The sequence below is a fragment of the Trematosphaeria pertusa genome (assembly GCF_010094035.1).
Source record: "Trematosphaeria pertusa strain CBS 122368 unplaced genomic scaffold BU26scaffold_4, whole genome shotgun sequence".
Lineage (NCBI taxonomy): Eukaryota > Fungi > Ascomycota > Dothideomycetes > Pleosporales > Trematosphaeriaceae > Trematosphaeria > Trematosphaeria pertusa.
The window spans coordinates 2,206,453-2,223,628 of record NW_022987215.1 but is presented as its reverse complement, the minus strand read 5'-3'; the positions used below and the strand labels follow the sequence as shown (position 1 = coordinate 2,223,628).

The window sequence follows — 17,176 nt, the reverse complement described above, 5'->3', positions numbered from 1 at the left end:
ATGCAGATCAGGGCCCTCCCTCTCCGGCTTCAATTCAGATCTTCTCCCTCACTCCCAACAAAGCCCTCCCGAAAGCAGCTTCCATCTCATCATAGAACGCGTCCGCATCCTCGTCCCCAGCATCCTCCCTCGTGAACAGCAAAGTTCTCAATTCACGCGCTAGTCCCTTCAGCCCCCCAAGCCCCTCCGCAAACTCGTTCAAAACGCCCTCGAACCCGTCACCCACGATATCGCTCCTCTTCCTCTCCGCGCACTCCGCAAAACCCCCCTGGAACCATCCCCAAAGCCTACTCCCACCTGGCGGCATCTTCCCGTTCTTTGGACAAACCGCCACCCAAATCAGACAGTAGAACAGCGACTCCATGTCGTGCCGGTAGGTATGCGGTTTCGCGTCCAGCACACCGAGAGCCATGAACGCGCGCGTGCCTTTACGCTCGCCTGTCGCGGGGCTGGCCTCTAGACTTCTTGCTGCGTCCAAATCGATGAGAAAGCCGCGTGGAGCGCCGGCGGCGGGGCGGTCGGTGATCATGATGTTTCCGGGCGACACGTCTTGGTGCAGGATGCGGCCGTTCTGGTAGAGCGAGCGGTGGCCGCGGATGATGTCGATGAAGGCACAGAGGAGCTCGGAGATGGAGGAATAGGCTTCGATGGGACGGCCGACGGGGTGCACGGCTATGCAGCAGAATGTTAGGTCTGGGAATGAAGGTTCAGCGTTGGAGCTGATGGTCGTGCCTTTCGTCGCGGATGCGGGGGGTGGCCCTTCGATGTCAGAGCGTCGCTGCTCGTCATAGTCAGAGCTAGTGCTGAGCGAGAGTTCCGAGCAGAACGGGTGGGGAGGCTCTACTTACGTCCAATGGAAGGGGTACCGCCGATTCGAAACTTAAGCCTGCGTGCAGATCACAGATGGAAGTGATGTCTTGGTTGCCAAAAAGTTGGACAACGCCCCACACCTTCCTCTCCGCAATCTTACGCAAGATGTCCTCTTCAGGAGACTCTGCCTCTGTCCTCCACGTGAATTTAACGACCACCTGGCCCGCATCCGGACCTGTCCTTTCGGCACGATAGCACGTTGGGCCACTGTATACCACTCCTGGATGCGAACGAACCCGCTCTCGGAGGTTGAGCCGCTCGCAAATAGAGTCGTCCTTGCTCGTGAGCATGATGTACTTGCCTTCCCGATCGTTTTGAATGAACGTGTCCACACCTAGTTCCTCATCGCTCATCATTGCATAACCGGCAACGGCAACGAGGAAACGTCTCGGCTCCGTCCGGATATGGAACGGAACGCAACTGTATGCACCAGCGCGATCAAATACCCACAATGTGACCAGCAGTCCTGAAATATGGAAGCCATGGAGGACCCGCCGCGTCGGTTGGTTATTGAATACCCGCCACGCATAAGTGCAGAAATGTAGCATCTGCCGGCGATAGTCTGCGGGATCATCGGTGTCACACTGCCCTATGGCTTGAACATCTGCCCATTCATGCTGCGCCTTCGGCGTTTGCGAGCTGGTATGGACCAGGTAGAGGGTTGGAGTATCCAGCTCATCGAAACCGGATAGAGGGTGGCTGTTGCCGCGGCGATATTGACTGCGACCTGGAGGAAGCTTGTATTCAAACACTAAGGACTGTCCGAGGAAGAGATCGAGCACGTTTTGAACGAGCACATCGTCAAAAAGGATTGAGGATACGGCTGTGCCGATATCCTTCGCTAGCTGCTCAGCCAGGGGTGACCAGGGCTTGCCCTCGAAGTATTTCTCAGAGAAGCCTCTAACATTGCGAAAAATGTGGCCGTTGAGGTTTCTGAGCGTTGGCTGGTATTTCGAATCCGGGTCCTCTCTTTCCACCTCCTTATGCACCGTCGTCTTGCCCGGGCTCGAGGTTGAGGATGCGATGTGTCCTGTTTCAGCCTTGTCGTCCGATCTTGGCGTCTCGACATCCATGGTGTAATCGGAGGTGTAAACTTCGCACGTAATTCCACGCAGGTGGACAAGGGCAGTAATTCGAGTTGTGGGTGATGGTGGGGGTAAAAGTTCGAAGACAAGGCTGGGCGGGGAGGAGCGAGGTTCCAAGATTGGGCCCACGTCAAGCAAAGAGCCGCATCAGGCCTGCTGACTCGCCAAATCCGGCGACAACGTAAAATATCGCCTGGGCACTACAGAGTGCACAAGGCAGGTGCACAAATGCAGGTTGTTTGTGATTAATGTGCAGCGTCCTTCAAACCCCACCAATGTTGCTAAGCGAATCAGATCTATCAGCAGAGCTTTGCAAGGTCTCACAGGGCACACAATGCTAGACGACACGAGTACTTGGTGCCATTTTCCAACGTCCCTCACCACCTACAATAGCTAGTACACAAAATGAGGGCGGGGTCACGCATAGTGGGTGCATGAATATCGTCAAATGAGCACGTTGGGACAGATCCACGGGATTGGCCCTCTGAAGAATGCACCCTTTACGGCACCTTTCGCCCGGCATGTGTTACCGGAAGGCAAAACAAGGAGCCCTACGTGGATAAACGTCTGCTGGATAGGCTGGACCAAACAGCCGATCGAGGAACAGGCAATCTAGAGCCATGGGCGGCATCAGACAGCCGTAAGCTTTGCGAATAGAAAAGTCCCACAGCCCTCCCAAGCCAAAGCCTCCTCCTTGGTGAAAGCGGTTAAATGCATCTGATAGATTACAAATCTCATCGTGTGTTTGCTGTCAGCAGTGCGAGCTGAAGATTGGCAAGGCAAAGGACAGATGGTCGCCGGAAGTAGTAGGTCCAGGAGATAAGTTTTGTTCACCATGCAGCCGTCCAGCGGAGCCCAGGGTGGAGAAGGGCGATAAGGATGCTTGAGGCTCTGCCCCTACGAGACCCTTCTAGGAATATGCGGTCCGTCTGCTTCTGGGTATAAGAGCTCAGCTCTTCCACGACAGCGAAGCCAGCACGCACACTGACACACCGACCATAGCGACCCGGACACCCACGACCCCTGCGACATGGCTTCCACCAAAGACACCTTCGTCTCCTCTGCCACCTACAACAGTCTCCCGCACATATCCGATGTGGGTGATGCTCCGGAAAAGCACGCAGACGCCCTACGAGCCCTCCGTGCGCTTCTCAATGAGCACCATGTGCCACCAGGCATCAGCGTCCGACTCATCCACAAGCACTACGACACAGAGGACGGCGAAGTCATGGCCTTCAAGGAGGTCTCCGTTCCGTCACAAGGCAACGTGCTCACCATGGGACCCACGTTCCCTTCGTCAAGCCCACCACTCCGCGGCATCCACTTCTTCGTCGACGCGGACGGCGTCTTCCAGGCATACGAATACGCCAATATCGACGTCCCCGACATGTCCGCATACCAGACGTTCTTGGATGAGTTTGGGCGGCTGATCCTCGAACGTGGCCTGCAGCGCATCTTTGGGCTGAAGCTCGACTGCAAGCAGGAAGCTCTAGGCTGGACGGAGTTTGAGTTCCCGGGCAAGCGGAGCACGGTGATGATTCCGACGGGAATGCCAGTCCCGGACGAGGTCGAATACACGCTCAATGTGACGACCGAGTGGGGCAAGACGGATGACGAGGCCTTTGTGAAGAGGGGTTGCAGCCACTGCGATCATACCAGGACTTGCAGCAATCATAACCGTCCGCACTGTGGCGCTGAAGCACAGGAGTTGTCGGGCTTCTACCTCGGAGGGCGGAAGATCGACGCTGCTTCGCCAGTCTTCCCTATCATGAATGCTGTCGCTGCGGTGTGGTAGTAGGGGCGCGCTGTACTGGACACGGCACCTAGTGCCACTAGAGCAATGCGGTGAGGAGAAAGGGAGAGTTATGTTTTGTTGGTGGATGTTCGGCCCCTTGCTATTGGCCTTGGTAGTGCTTTAGGCTGCAATGAATTACTGCCTGTTACGCCGGTTCCCGTCGCACACGTTGACCCTCGGAATCCTGTTAAATCCATGAGAAACCAAGCCTACCTTATGAGGGATCCGAGAGAGCAACAACTCACCACCTTAAGCACCAATGCCAGGTCTAACTAGGGGATGTATAAGTCGTGCTCAAGTGTGCAGACGGCTCTGAGACAGAAGGTGGCGATTTGGAGAGCGAAGGGCGGGATTAAGAATGCGGTTGCGGAGGATTTGCCGAGGAGAGAGGATTTCATGTAGTATAAGTGCGTCGAATGAGGAGGCTACGGTTGCTAATCGTGCTAAATCTACGCGAAGGAGGGAGGTCGCGGTCTGATGTAGAAGAGAGGAGAGGAGGGTGAGGAGGGGAGGATGATAGGACGAGGGGCTTCCGGTGGTAGGGAGGATAAATGCTATATCAAGTATAAGTAGCTAGACTAATTCTAGCTGTCTAAGAACGTGCGATAGTTCTTAGATTGTAAAAACGCAGCACCTATAGAGATCATAACAGGGCCGTAAAGCTTGCAAGCAAGCCAGTCCCTCAGGAATACGTAACTCAGGAGCAGAAGGCCACATCCCACCCTTTGGCCGCATTCCGCTCCATCACGCCCATTCCTCTTGGCCACATGCGGGTTGCAAGATCAAGAGCCCCACTTCTTAGTGCTGTCCAATCTCCTCAAGCAACCTCACCAACGCCAGCAAGTCCTTCTCCTCGGCAGCTTTGTGAACGTCCTCCGCTTCGGCATCAACCACGATATTGCCGATCTTATACACCTTGTAGCGCCACACGATGATTGAAGTAGGTGGCCACGGCTTCCCCGACCGGACTGAAACCCCAAAGATCGCAAAGTTGAAGTCGTTCAGCTGCAGCTCCTTGCGGAACCGATCGAAGACTTGATGCCAGCGGAGGTGAGACTGGTATCCCTGGCGTGTATTGTGGTGCAAAAGCTGGCTGGAGATGGGATATCCGTCCGAGTCGACCTCTTGGCGGGTTGTGATCTTGACGATGATGGGGCAATTGATCATGTGGAGCTTCCGTAGGGTGCGTGCGTGCGACGTGATCCAGTCGATGAACGCCATGTCCTTGAACGCAATTCGATCCAGCTCTAGCTCGACCAGGCGTGGCTGCTTGAGGTCACCAAAGTCTAGTCGCGGATAAATGCCTGCGTAGTCCCCGAATCGGAGCGCAAGCGATTTACGTTTGTCGGAGCCGTGGTGGAGCCAACTGCGTGCGAAGCTCTGCATGTAGGCATGCGCCCCCGGCCGGTCCGGAAAATCCGAACCTAAAACGTCTACCGTGTCTTCCCTGTCTACGTACCACGGGTCGATTATTAGATGGATTTCTGATAAGTTCTCCATGACGTACGCGAAGGCGGACATATCTGTCAGGGGGTTCTCGATCGGCGGGATACGGACGAGCTTCAAGCGCTGCAAGTTGTTCTGTTTGCACATCTGCCGCGCGACGTAGAGAGACCTGAAGAGGAAGGAGAGCATTTCCCAGGGGTGGCCTTGGTTCTCACTAGGACCAGGAGCTGTGCGGAAATGCCCGAACCGCACTCGGCCTAGTTCAGCCAGCGAGACCTCGACCGATTTGACCTTCGTGAATCGCGCAAGTAGGTCGGATAAGCTTTCGAGTAAGCCGCGCTCGGCCTCATAGCCCTTCGTACAGGGCGACGAGTTATTTTAGTAACCTAGTGACTACATATAAGGAGTGGTAACTTACACGCGCGGAGTTGACCTTTGGACGTATTGACATCTGCTTCACTTCCTGCGCCAGATTTCTGCTGTCCGCGATATCCTTTAACTTGACGATGATTGAGTGGTCCACTTTGGTGACTGCAAGCGTCTCGAAAAGGCGTGAGGTTGCTGGAGGTCGAAGTTGTTTGCTCGTGAGTCTAAGAGACTTCGCGTCATTTAGCTGGACGGACCTGAGGACTTGAAGTAGGAGTTCGTCCGGGAGTTTCAGGAGGCCTCGACGCTCGTCCTTAGCCACGTTCTGGTGAGAAGGTTGGACAGCTTTGGCCATGGCGACGATTGCTTCGTGGGTCGGGTTGTGGTGGGAACTGGTTAGCAAGAACAGGCGATAGAGGCAGCTGTGAGATTTTAAGGTCGCATTTAGTGGCGGCTGGAGGGGCCCTCACGTGACGAGCGACTTCACCAACCGCTTTGGCCGCCTTGCTCCGCGAGGAATCCAGTGCTCGTGCTCTGTCGGCCGAGCGAGGATGCTATAGGGAAACTAGCGGAGGTAACTTCTGTGAAGCTTCGAGTCGAGCGCCGAAGAGCACAGTTGCTGGGGAAAATATCGGCGTAGCAAACACCGTGAAACACATTCACCCGTTGAGGTACAAAACTCTGTCATTGTTTTCCTTCTCTTCTCTCCACCTCGCGCCACAACCTCAAGCTAGCAATCAACGGTCCGAAGCCTAGCGAGGTACCGAGTTTTCGTGTCGCCGCTATACGAAGTTATCCTGCTCTTCACGTTAGTATATCGCTTTCCTCTTCTGTTGTATCTCCCCCTTCGACTCGCTGCGGCTAATAATCGACTCGACAGCTTTCCTCGACCAATACCAGCTTCTAATGTTTCCGGTCGCGCTTCGACACGTTGAGCGCGCCCTCCGTCGCCCTCCGGCTTCAAGGGCTACGGAGCAGATGCAGGCGTCGTCACTGGCGAGTAACGGCTACTCGAGCCCCAAGAGAGAGGAGCGCAATTCGGCGGGCGCCAGTTTCGCAAACCTCCCGCAGGAGCTACTCCTCAATATCTTCACGCGTCTCGACAAGCCAACTCTTATCAGCGCTTCAGTCACTTGCAAGACGTTCAATGGCCCTGCCACTGAGCTCATCTTCGCCGAAATGACGGCCTCTGTGCTTCTCGACGAGCGCTTCGCAAGCAGATTCAAGAATATCCAAGGCCGCAAGGATCTGGCACGCTACGTGAAGCTGATGCGGCTGGCTCCAGTCCTGGAGAGTGACTTCGATGTACGTTTCTGCCCACTTCCCTTTTCTGTAGTTGTTGTTGCTGACTTCCTGATAGACGTTCACTCATAACTACCATTATGCCATAGGTCGCCTTGGACATGCCTGCGATCTTGCGGCGCGTTTTCCGCGCCTCGAGACTCTCATCCTCGACGTCGGCGGCCTCGGTCCAGTCCCAGCAGCTCTTGCTCTGAGCGATCGGGCGGCGGATTCTCTGCCATTCCGCATAGTCTTCCAGCTATTCGAATCTCTTTTGGTTGAGGGTCGCTGCAACGTCGGCAAGAAGCTCACAACTTTGGAGTTGAAGAACATCCCGCCGTTGCACGAACCGGAGCTGACAGACTTCAACGTCTTCGCGAAGGTACTAGCAAGCGTTAGATGCTTGAAGCTCTCATACGACGGCTGGGTCACGGTGGTCTCCGATCTCGCCCTCGACTACCCGGCGAATGGTGAACCTCACACCTTCACGAAGGAATTGCCCAGAGTGCTACAGAAGGCGACCTCTATCGAAGACTTAGAGCTGCGCTTCAAGGACTACGTCGGCCTTTTCCCGAAGCTCGATTTGAGAAACCTTCGCTACAACTCCCTCAATTCTCTTACCCTGTGCAAGGTCGTCATGTGGGAGCACACAGTCGACGGAATCCTAGGCTTCGGCAAGACCCTCCAGAAATTGCGCCTGGTCGACACCCCTGTCATGGTCCAGATTCGGACATTTCGGGAGCTAGACGATGACAATTGCCCCGACTATTACTCTTTGGCGTTTGATGACGTCGAGGCGTTTGCGATTGGTAATCGACAATGGCACAAAGTATTCGACAAATTTCGCACAGGCCTTCCTCGACTAACAAAGTTTGAGTTCATGGAGGATGAACAGCAGTCGGAGGTGTACTTGTTCCCTAAGAGATACGGATGGTATGACTCCGGTATTGTCTTCGAGGTAGGCCCGCATGAGCATGAGCGGAGCCTTGGGGTGGACGCTGCGGCTCTGGCACATCTGCACCGAAAGACGGGAGAGCGGAAGAAGACTGTGGCCCTGAGACGGAAGTATCGCCGGGAGACGGGTTACGAGCCATACGAGGAGCAGCACGCCGACGAGATTGGCGACGCTGATAGGGGAGTTGTCGAGCAATGGGAGGCTTCTGGCGGCGACACTTCTGCTTCCGGAAACGGCTTCGACATTTCGGACGTCCCCGAATGGGAATTTCCTCAAGGGGAAGCTGCGATCGAGAATGGAGACGGTCCGGATGCCTCAGCCACTGGATCTCACACCGACACCGACACGGCAACAGTAGGTGTACCGAGCGAAGGTCTAGAAAGCGCCGAGAAGCCTCGATCTAGGGGCAATATCTTCAAGACTCTAAAGGCCTTGGTCTCCAAGTAGACATCTAGGAACGGCTTTTTTGAGGGTGAGGTTGCAGCAGGCTTGCAATTGGAGCGGAGTATGAGGGCGATCATTGAGCTGCGTTGTTAGGAGACGATCTGTGCGTATTGGTGGCGATTGGAGAGAGTCGCATTCGATACCGATCTCAGGATGATGCTAGCATATTACCGTTACTGGCCCTGACAACTTCTACTGAGGGGAGGGAAACGACTTACGCTTGCGTTACCGCATCTGCCATGCCCATAACTAGTACCAAATAAGAATCATCACGTCTTTGCTCTGCCGTAGACCACAATGTCGACTTGCGTCGGATAAGAATATTGACATTCCACAAAGTCCTACATAGTCGTGTATATATCCAAAATACTGCCCCAACGCCGAGCGCTTGGCAATAAGACCGAGAGCGCGGGAAAGTAGAAGCTCTAAATGCAAATGTACATAAAGGTGAAGCAAACGTCTATGCCGGAGTCTATTTGGCGAGGATGGGACCGCCCTTGCGAGCTTTCTCGGCAGCGAAGTCTGCCAACTTCTGCAGCTTCTCGGCACGGACTTGGCGGAAGTATCTGAAGAGGAGGACGAACGTGAGCTCGATCCTGTGGACTGTTAGCAACCGGGGCGCACAAGCTAAGGCCCGACGGGCTCGACATACCTCTCCTTGGTCATCATGAGGAAGCCTTGTACAAGCAAGCCTTTCATGATCTGAGGGCCAATGCCCTTGAACAAGCCCAGAAGGCCTTCATGCTGGACAATATACTGCATCACCTCACCGAACGTCTTGAAAGGCTTGCCATTCCTAGCTGCCGGGGGCTTCGACTGCAATCCGACCTTGGCGACGATCAGAGGTTGCGTTGCGATGGTGGCCAGTGCCTTCGACATTGCCCCAAGAACTACTTCGGGTTAGCAAGCTTGTTCTCTGTCCGCTGATGCTTGGTTACGCACCGAACGCTTCCCACGGCTTCAACGCCGTTCTGCCTGGGAACAGTGTATCTTTCAATCGCTGATAGGCTCCGTACGTGATTGCAGGATTCACCACGAGCACCAGACTGGCCTTCAGTCCTCTCCATAGCCCCGACCACCCATCTTCGCTATCAATGACCTCTTGGCCCGTGGCGATCAAGCCCTTGCGCTCGTGCTTGCTGACTGTCTGTTGCCGCGTCGTCACAACGGCAACCGGTATCGTGAAGATCTGGGCAATGGCTCCTGATACAGCACCCAAGGACAGCTCTGCGGCGGTACCCGGAGGGGTGCTGACAGTACGGTATGAGAGGTAGAGGGTGCGCACGATTGTGTACCAGTAGAAGTAGGCAAAGTTTGTAGACGCAACGCCAATCAAAGAGCCTGGCATGCCCGCATACAGTCCAGATATGCCCTCGGCTTTGACTATCTTTGTTATCGCGTCGATAGCGGAGGTGTAGTGCTCGTCGTCGGCGGGGTTGCTGTCGGCGGAGGACGGGGAGCGCTTCATTTGTACTTGTAGCCGCGTCTTCACACTGGGTCCCGCGTCAGTAAGTCTGCTATTATCTGGCGAAGGAAGTCGCGGCTTGGGCGACTGTCGAAAGAGGAACTCACATGTCCAGCGGGTAGACCAAAGCATTTGCTACGACAGCACCGGCCGAGCCTGCGATGGCATTGCCCCATGGCGGCAGCTTCTCGACCTTCGACTGGCCAGCCATCGTGAAAGCGCCGGAGGAGGTGGTAGATTCGAAGTTCTGGAGAGGTGTGACGGCGGACTAGCGGCGAATCTTGACGCAGCCGGTTGTAGGGTATCGCAATTAATTGAAATGCGGGAGCGCTATCTCATGGCCTCAACGAAAAGACGACAAGAGGGAAAGCGGAAAGAAAGAAAGATATGGGTGCTAGAAATGCGGAGAAGCGGGCTGGAGGCGTTCAGGCGCTTCTCAAGCCCGGCGTGGAGGAGCATTTTGCCCATGGCTGACGAGACCCGAGATAGGCCGAGGTTCACAGGCCCGAGAGGTCAAGATGACATCGGCAGCACGGCGGCCCGTGCTTTGCCCATTATTTCGGATCTGTGGATAAGTTCTTGGTCTCTTTCATCGGACAGCGTCGAAGACACTCTGGCGCGGAGGGAGTCGCGTCTTTGGTCCACGAGTGGGAGCCCTGGAGTGATTCCATGGGGCGTGATGCGGCAGTGTCGGCTCAGCAGCATGTGAGAGGCAGCTGCGATGCGCTTTCGGAAGGCACGTGTCTTGGCGCCGGTCGGTGGCGGCAGGCTTGGCTTGAGCCTCAACACCAAGAGCCCATCACCAAACCCACCAAAACAAAGCTGCGCCTCCGCCTTGCCACCACAACCACCATCGTTATGCACCCGTAGGGCCGCGCGCCGGCTTTACTGACTGACGCCCTATTTTACTGATCGTTCGTCTGCGCCATCGCCCCCTATGGCGGACAAGCCGACCCCAGGCGCGGCTTACAAAGCTGCTGCAAGCGTAGGTGACTGACATTGACACTTTTGGCCAAAACAGACTGCTTCGGGCCCGAACACGCCACGTCTCATTACGACAATCTACTTACCTTATCTGCAGAAATACCAGTCGCAGCTTCAAACCGCCGCAACCAAGGATGAAGCGCTCAAACTGGCTATCGGTATTGCTGAGAACCTTGTGAACGCTTTGAAGCTCTCCCCGACCCCGGACGAAAAGCAAGAGCTTAAGCGACAATGTGCAGCCATAATGGACGTCGCGGACCAGATCAAGAAGGCGAAAACTTGGACTCCGGCCAAACCCGCGCCACAGCACGAGAGCACGAAGAGCCAGGAGATAGGTCAGTGGGCTGCGGACGTCGCAAACTCTGCGGAGCCTTCTACCGGCCATGGCGAGCGTATTTCTCAGTCGAGCAACTCGCTCATCGACCTCTCTTCAAGTACGGCGCCTGTCGAGAACACTCGCCCATCATCAGGTAATACTTCCCCCTCCACTTTTTCTTTTACTGCCGATGTCGTCCATGGTGCAGCCCACCACAGAGGAGACTCGAAGGACGTTGTTTTTGGATTACCCATTCAGCTTTCGAAACATCGAGTCGCCCCACCGTTAGTAGTGCCAAACCCAGCTGCTGATACTCGACCCCAAGACAGTCAGCGCCTTGAAGGATGCGCGGGGTCAAATGCCAAACCATCGCCTATTATGGAAGGCGACGCTGCCCAAGCTCTAATGGTGCAAACAGATCATCTGCCCGACAAGGCCTACAACAAGACATCGGCCCCTACGACGCCTTCGCTCGCGCCGTACTCTCAGATTCGTACGCTAGCAGAGCCGATATCTACTCGGAGGCGCACTAGGAAGGAAGAAATCATCCTTCTCAAGGCATCCGTCGTCAATGGCTTCAAATGTCCTCCGTGGGACAAGAGCCCTTCGTCCACAGAGTTCGCCCTTGTCGACGGAAAGCTATTCGTGTAAGTCTAAACAAACGCCCCAGCTCTTTCTGTACTAACAGTAGCAGCGATACGCACGATCTCAGCCTGTCGGCCTACCAACAGCAATTCTTCCAAGGCTGGGTTCGCGCCAAGGAAGCTGTACCACCGCCTTCGATGTTCCCTGATAGAAATGGAATGGGCCCTCTGATGTCCACAGCACGATCCATTGATCTAGTTCAGGATGCAGCAACCGACTGCTCAGTGGTGGCTAGCCTCTGTGCTGGAATCGCCCGAGCCGAGCGCGGCCACGATCAGGTAGGTCCTTCCTGTGTTGGGTTCAGGCCATGCTAACCGGACAGATACTCTCTAACAAGATCTATCCTTTCGATAAAAACTTAGGCAAGCCTGTTATCTCCTCAAACGGCAAATATGTCGTTCGCCTAAACTTCAATGGTTGCTGGCGGAAAGTGATCATTGACGATCGCCTTCCGATGTCTAATGGTCATCGCTTACTCCACGTTATGGACCGGCGGCAGCCCGCCCTGCTCTGGCCAGCTCTCCTAGAGAAGGCCTATCTCAAAGTTCGAGGCGGTTACGACTTCCCCGGTAGCAATTCCTGCAGCGATCTCTGGACACTAACTGGCTGGATCCCGGAGCAAGTCCACTTGCAAGAGTACGTCCATATGCCCACCGTTTTGGAGGCCTTTGCTGACCTTGAGCCAGGACTGACACTGTTCCTGCGCAACTATGGGACCGAATCTATAAAGCCTTCTTGTATGGAGACGTTCTGGTCACGCTAGGCACGGGCAAGATGCCTAGCAGGCAAGAGCGCGAACTTGGACTTGAAGGCCAGCATAGCTATGTCGTCCTAGATATGAGGGAGACGGACCACGATCGATTGCTACTGGTGAAGAATCCTTGGGTGGAGGGCAAGGGATGGCGTGGGCCGCGCCCTCAGGCGGTGCCGATTCCCGACTCGTCTACATCCACTGGCGGCACCGGGGGCAGCATGGAAGCCTCCAATCGCGACAGTGTCCCGACCAAGGACCGACCACATCCGACTACCTTCTGGATTGGGCTAGAGCAGGTAATTCGACATTTCGAGAGCCTTTATCTTAACTGGAATCCCGGTCTATTCCGACACCGACAGGACATCCACTTCGAATGGAAGGTCAACGGCAATGAAACCGATAGCGGATGTATTGTGACGCATCCGCAATTCTCCTTCTGGTCCGAGCAAGGAGATATTGTTTGGTTTCTTCTGACCCGTCATTGGCGCGACTCGCCTGAAGAGACCAAGGATGAGTCGGATGCCTTCAATGACGGGAGCATCCGGCCAGATACTCAGATGAACGCTACAGGAGAGGCATCCAAGGGCTTCATGAGTATCTATGTATGCAATGGGCGTGGCCAACGGCTGTATATCAAAGACACGTACCTTGAAAGCAGCGATTACGTCACCACGCCACAATGCCTCCTTAGGTGGGATACGGATGCGAATTCCACGTACACCGTTGTCATAGACCAGGACGAGCTTCCTCCATCCTCTTATACCTTCTCGCTCTCCGCTTTCTCCACAAAGTCGCAAATCGTCCTGGAGCCTGCGGTTCAAAAGTATACCTTCCAAAAGGCAGTTCGGGGCGAGTGGACGAGGCAGACGGCCGGTGGTAGTACCAGTTCTGCTAAATACTTCGAAAACCCGCAATACACCTTGGAGGTTAAAGAAAAGGGTTCTCTGGCAATACTGCTTACGAGTGCGAATCACAAGAATCCGCTGCACGTCAAGCTTACGCTCGGATACGGCAAGAGGATGTACCGCCTCCAGAGCCGGGATGTTCTTGTTGATTCTGGGGATCACCGCTCTGGATGCGTGTTTGCAGAGATACAGGACCTCCAGCCCGGCTTGTACACCATCATTTGCTCGCTCTTCGAGGCTGGACAAACAAGCGACTACACTCTAAGGGTCGACAGTACTAGCAATGTTGTGCTAAACCAAATTCCCCGGGACGGCGCGGGCTTGATGTTGATGAAGCTGGCCCCAGCGTGTTTCGGGCCCGAGGTACAGAAGCTCGCAGCTCCCATTGTTGCCCACCGACTAGCCTCATACACGATTGTAGCGCGATTCGCGAAGGCAACGTCGCCGCGCTCGATGGGCATGCAGCCGCTCGCCCGCAGTCCGTTCCGGTTTAGCGTGGAGCTGGGAAGGGGCCCCGAGCGCAAGTTCATGATCGCTAGCGAGCGCGGAGAATACGCAGACTCAGCAACCGTTCGATCCGAGGCCGTGAACATCGACCCGGCCTTGTTCACTCAGGGGGAGCTGTGGCTTGTTCTGGACAGGCTCTCTGGCCCAGGCGGACCTGTCGAGGAGTGGTATGATGTGGAGGTTTACACCGACTTCCCTAATGCCTGCACGATTGGCGTTTGGCGTAACTGGAACGATTGACGACTTTGCGAAGCATCTCAGCAGCTGCGTTCCTGGGATTCATTTGGATCGGGATAGTAATGTGGCGTTTCGTGTAACTTGGAGCTAGAGTCAGTGTTGGTTCTCCAGTGGATAGATGTGGCGTCGGATCGTGGATATGCCTGCATGCCCTGTATGAGTAACGATAGTAGCACTGCACGTTGCAGTATGACCGTTGGTGTCACATGCGAACGTCAGCATTCGTGTCTGGTAGCCACGCGTAGATAAAAAGTAATTCCAGAACACAGCATCCGGCTTGTGAGCAGGTCTGCAGGTCACTTCACCGTGTACTGAGATGGTGTTCGTGTCCTGGCGCCCAGATTCGAGGGGCATATGCAAATGGGAAGGCTCCCTGACGCTTCGTGTCTGCAGTGATTGGATGCAGTTTCACCGCCCTCGAGCATCCTTGCAGCGTTTCAAGACGTGCATACTGCGATAGCGCTGATAGCCGAACACCTTTTTGTTCATATATCCCTTTCGTAGACGGGAGCTTGTTCAGGCCTGATTCCTTCTAGCGTTCTTCTCCATCTCGTCTTCGCGACCCCGCCAAAAGCACGATAAGGCTATCGAGGCCAATACGTCAGAGTCCGGGCGCCCTTTGCTTGGCGAGCGGTAACCTCTACCGCCCCAGGCTTGACTCCGCGCCTCAACACTGACATCGCGGCTCTGCTCTGGCCTTCAGGAACTGCGCTGTGCTTCTTGCTTCTAAGGATCCTCTCCGCAGAGCGAGAGCCGCCCTCGGCATCCCATGGCTGAACCGTCTGCAAATTCGCTCGCGGCCCGCACAGCCTCAACACCCAATTCCGCGGTCAACTCCAAAGAGCCTTCGAGAGCCTCCACGCCCGCAAATGCACCCGTCGAGAAGCCACCGGACGACAGCTCCAAGCTCAAAACCTTCTTGGGGGTCTTGAGGAGGTACGTTCCCGGCCAGCCCGGCGGAGCGGCAAGAACGCATTGCGCGCTGGATTCGAGGAACCAAGGCTAACACAAAGTTCACGACAGGTTCATTGGCGTTTCCGATCTCGCGGCCGTTCGATTCTCTCTCCCAGCTCAACTTATCGAGCCGATACCAAACTTGGGTATGTGCCTTGCCACCGAGCCCTGCCACGTTTTTCGCGTACGGCGCGCTACACCGGAATCTCTTCTGACAGAGAGCAGAGTACTGGCATTACTTGGATAGGCCAGATGCTTTCATAAGGTTAGCATACAGCGGATTCGGCACCATGGAAGGGCTGGCGCTAACCGGCGTAGCATCGGGGATTCAGACGAGCCGCTCGGGCGTATGCTTGGGACGTTGCGCTTCTGGTTTACAAAGGACTTGGTAGGCAATGTGTATTGAGGGCGAGATCATGGCACTGACGGACGGCAGAAATACGTCAAAGGCAAGCCGTGCAAGCCATATAACTCAACACTAGGCGAGTTTTTCAGGGTATGCATCAGCCCTATCGTATACGCCCAACTACTCCAGGCTGACTTGTAAAGTGTACATGGCAAATCGAAGACACACAACCGCCCCTCAAACATACCCACAATTCCCAGCCGTCTAGCAGTGCTACCAGCATTACCGGCGACAAGGTCGTCAAAGTCTCCTACCTCACCGAACAAACCTCCCACCACCCTCCCGTTTCCGCCTTCTACGTCGACTGCCCTGAGAAGGGAGTCATCGCAAGGGGATACGATCAGTTGAGTGCGAAGTTTACCGGAACAAATATTCGCGTCATTGCTGGGGCGCATAACTTGGGCATTTTCATAACGCTGCAGAATCGCGATAATGAGGAATACCAGCTGACGCACCCGGCGGCGTACCTGGGCGGGTTGCTGAGAGGTATGTGGGATCTACAACAGCGTCTTTGGGGATTGGGAACGCTAATGAACGACTAGGCTCGCTCAGTGTCTCCGTCGCCGACTCCTGCTACGTCACTTGCGCAAAGACCGGGATAAAAGTGATACTAGAATATTTAGAAGAAGGCTGGCTGGGAAGGACACAGAATAAGGTCCAGGGCGTCATATTCAAATACGACCCGGACAACGATACCAAGACGAGGATCAAGGATGTCTCGGACAAGGAGGTCCTCGGAAGGATAGAAGGCTGCTGGCAGGACAAGGTGTATTACACGCTTGGAAATGGACCCTTCGCAAAAACACCCGTACGTATAATCCGTATCACCCCGCGGGCAAGACTGCTAATGTGCCCTGGTAGGAGAAAATCCTTTTGATCGACCTCAACCCACTTCATCCCGTCCCAAAGAATGTTCCCTCGCTCGAAGAACAGCTCCCCAATGAATCGCGCAAGTTCTGGGACGGTGTCACCAACGCTATCGTCAACAAGCAGTACTCGCTCGCTACGACGCTCAAGCAAGACATCGAAGAAAACCAGCGGCGGAAGGCGGCAGAGAGGAAAGCCGAGGGCAGAGATTGGCAGCCCCGCTTTTTCGCCGGCGCCGTCACGCCCGTTGGGAAGCCCGATCTGACCCAGGACGGCGAAGAGGCGTTGAAGGGGTTGCATGAAGACCGATACGATCTCGCGCCGAACAAGGAGAACGGGGCTTTTTAGAAGGGCAAATGCATAGCGGATAGAGGAGTGGCAGCATGAATGCATATAGAGGAGTCTGGGTGCAGGGGCAACGGCAACGACACGCTCATTTGGTTATTATGGCTTTTAGGGTCGCGAGCTAGCGTCATTCATCCATCCATCTGTCGGTGTTGTGTTGGCGTGGTGGGGTCGGGTTGTGGCATATATACACGCGGAAAGCTCTGCTCTGCTTTGGCTCTGCTTTGCTAGATCTTGGTTTGCTCGACTTGACTAGTTGGGTGTTACTTTTGCATATTTGTTTCGGAATAGATGATTATGACTACCTATAGCGATAGTCAAACTTCTCTTAGATGCCTCGTTCCAGTTATAGTGGCTAACGTAAGTAACTACTACGTTTACCTAACTTAAAGTTAAGTATCTATACATTATGTTACGATCACGGATCGAACATGCCAAGGACTGCTCCAAAGGCAAGGACGGCCAAGGATAATCACGTAAGGGGGGATCCCGCCAAGGGTGGTGATCCCGGTCACGTGACAAGGGAGCACATGGGAGCACTCCTGTGGC

General features: G+C 55.0%; 7 protein-coding genes across 7 annotated transcripts; 4 read left to right on the top strand and 3 right to left on the bottom strand.

The window, feature by feature from the left end:
- Nucleotides 1–34: 34 nt before the first annotated feature.
- On the bottom strand, nucleotides 35–1,943 carry BU26DRAFT_562224 (uncharacterized protein; the record flags this gene model as incomplete). Its single annotated transcript, XM_033833007.1, has 2 exons — nucleotides 35–778; nucleotides 849–1,943. 2 exons carry the CDS (start codon nucleotides 1,941–1,943, stop codon nucleotides 35–37), a joined length of 1,839 nt encoding a protein of 612 aa, XP_033687492.1.
- Nucleotides 1,944–2,945: 1,002 nt separating this feature from the next.
- Nucleotides 2,946–3,875, top strand: BU26DRAFT_257636 (uncharacterized protein). Its single transcript, XM_033821222.1, has one exon. The coding sequence runs from the start codon at nucleotides 2,986–2,988 to the stop codon at nucleotides 3,748–3,750; it is 765 nt and encodes a 254-aa protein (XP_033687491.1). The 5' UTR covers nucleotides 2,946–2,985; the 3' UTR covers nucleotides 3,751–3,875.
- Nucleotides 3,876–4,477: 602 nt separating this feature from the next.
- On the bottom strand, nucleotides 4,478–5,917 carry BU26DRAFT_602855 (uncharacterized protein; the record flags this gene model as incomplete). The annotated part of the gene is made up of 2 exons (XM_033835385.1): nucleotides 4,478–5,550; nucleotides 5,615–5,917. The coding sequence occupies 2 exons, from the start codon at nucleotides 5,915–5,917 to the stop codon at nucleotides 4,549–4,551; spliced, it is 1,305 nt and encodes a 434-aa protein (XP_033687490.1). The 3' UTR covers nucleotides 4,478–4,548.
- A 270-nt stretch (nucleotides 5,918–6,187) lies between these two features.
- BU26DRAFT_257631 (uncharacterized protein) lies at nucleotides 6,188–7,091 on the top strand. Its single transcript, XM_033821221.1, has 2 exons — nucleotides 6,188–6,370; nucleotides 6,443–7,091. Exon 2 carries the CDS (start codon nucleotides 6,469–6,471, stop codon nucleotides 6,934–6,936), a length of 468 nt encoding a protein of 155 aa, XP_033687489.1. The 5' UTR covers nucleotides 6,188–6,370; nucleotides 6,443–6,468; the 3' UTR covers nucleotides 6,937–7,091.
- Nucleotides 7,092–8,541: 1,450 nt separating this feature from the next.
- BU26DRAFT_480156 (mitochondrial carrier) lies at nucleotides 8,542–10,379 on the bottom strand. The gene is made up of 4 exons (XM_033825695.1): nucleotides 9,815–10,379; nucleotides 9,185–9,735; nucleotides 8,895–9,132; nucleotides 8,542–8,838 (listed from the first exon to the last, which is right to left on the bottom strand). The coding sequence occupies exons 1-4, from the start codon at nucleotides 9,916–9,918 to the stop codon at nucleotides 8,715–8,717; spliced, it is 1,017 nt and encodes a 338-aa protein (XP_033687488.1). The 5' UTR covers nucleotides 9,919–10,379; the 3' UTR covers nucleotides 8,542–8,714.
- Nucleotides 10,380–10,644: 265 nt separating this feature from the next.
- On the top strand, nucleotides 10,645–14,330 carry BU26DRAFT_549062 (cysteine proteinase; the record flags this gene model as incomplete). Its single annotated transcript, XM_033831973.1, has 5 exons — nucleotides 10,645–10,692; nucleotides 10,789–11,654; nucleotides 11,702–11,930; nucleotides 11,975–12,288; nucleotides 12,339–14,330. The coding sequence occupies 5 exons, from the start codon at nucleotides 10,645–10,647 to the stop codon at nucleotides 14,056–14,058; spliced, it is 3,177 nt and encodes a 1,058-aa protein (XP_033687487.1). The 3' UTR covers nucleotides 14,059–14,330.
- A 170-nt stretch (nucleotides 14,331–14,500) lies between these two features.
- BU26DRAFT_517095 (oxysterol-binding protein-like protein) lies at nucleotides 14,501–16,958 on the top strand. The gene is made up of 8 exons (XM_033828487.1): nucleotides 14,501–14,991; nucleotides 15,079–15,155; nucleotides 15,235–15,274; nucleotides 15,328–15,397; nucleotides 15,446–15,505; nucleotides 15,559–15,901; nucleotides 15,958–16,223; nucleotides 16,277–16,958. Exons 1-8 carry the CDS (start codon nucleotides 14,825–14,827, stop codon nucleotides 16,628–16,630), a joined length of 1,377 nt encoding a protein of 458 aa, XP_033687486.1. The 5' UTR covers nucleotides 14,501–14,824; the 3' UTR covers nucleotides 16,631–16,958.
- Nucleotides 16,959–17,176: the final 218 nt, after the last annotated feature.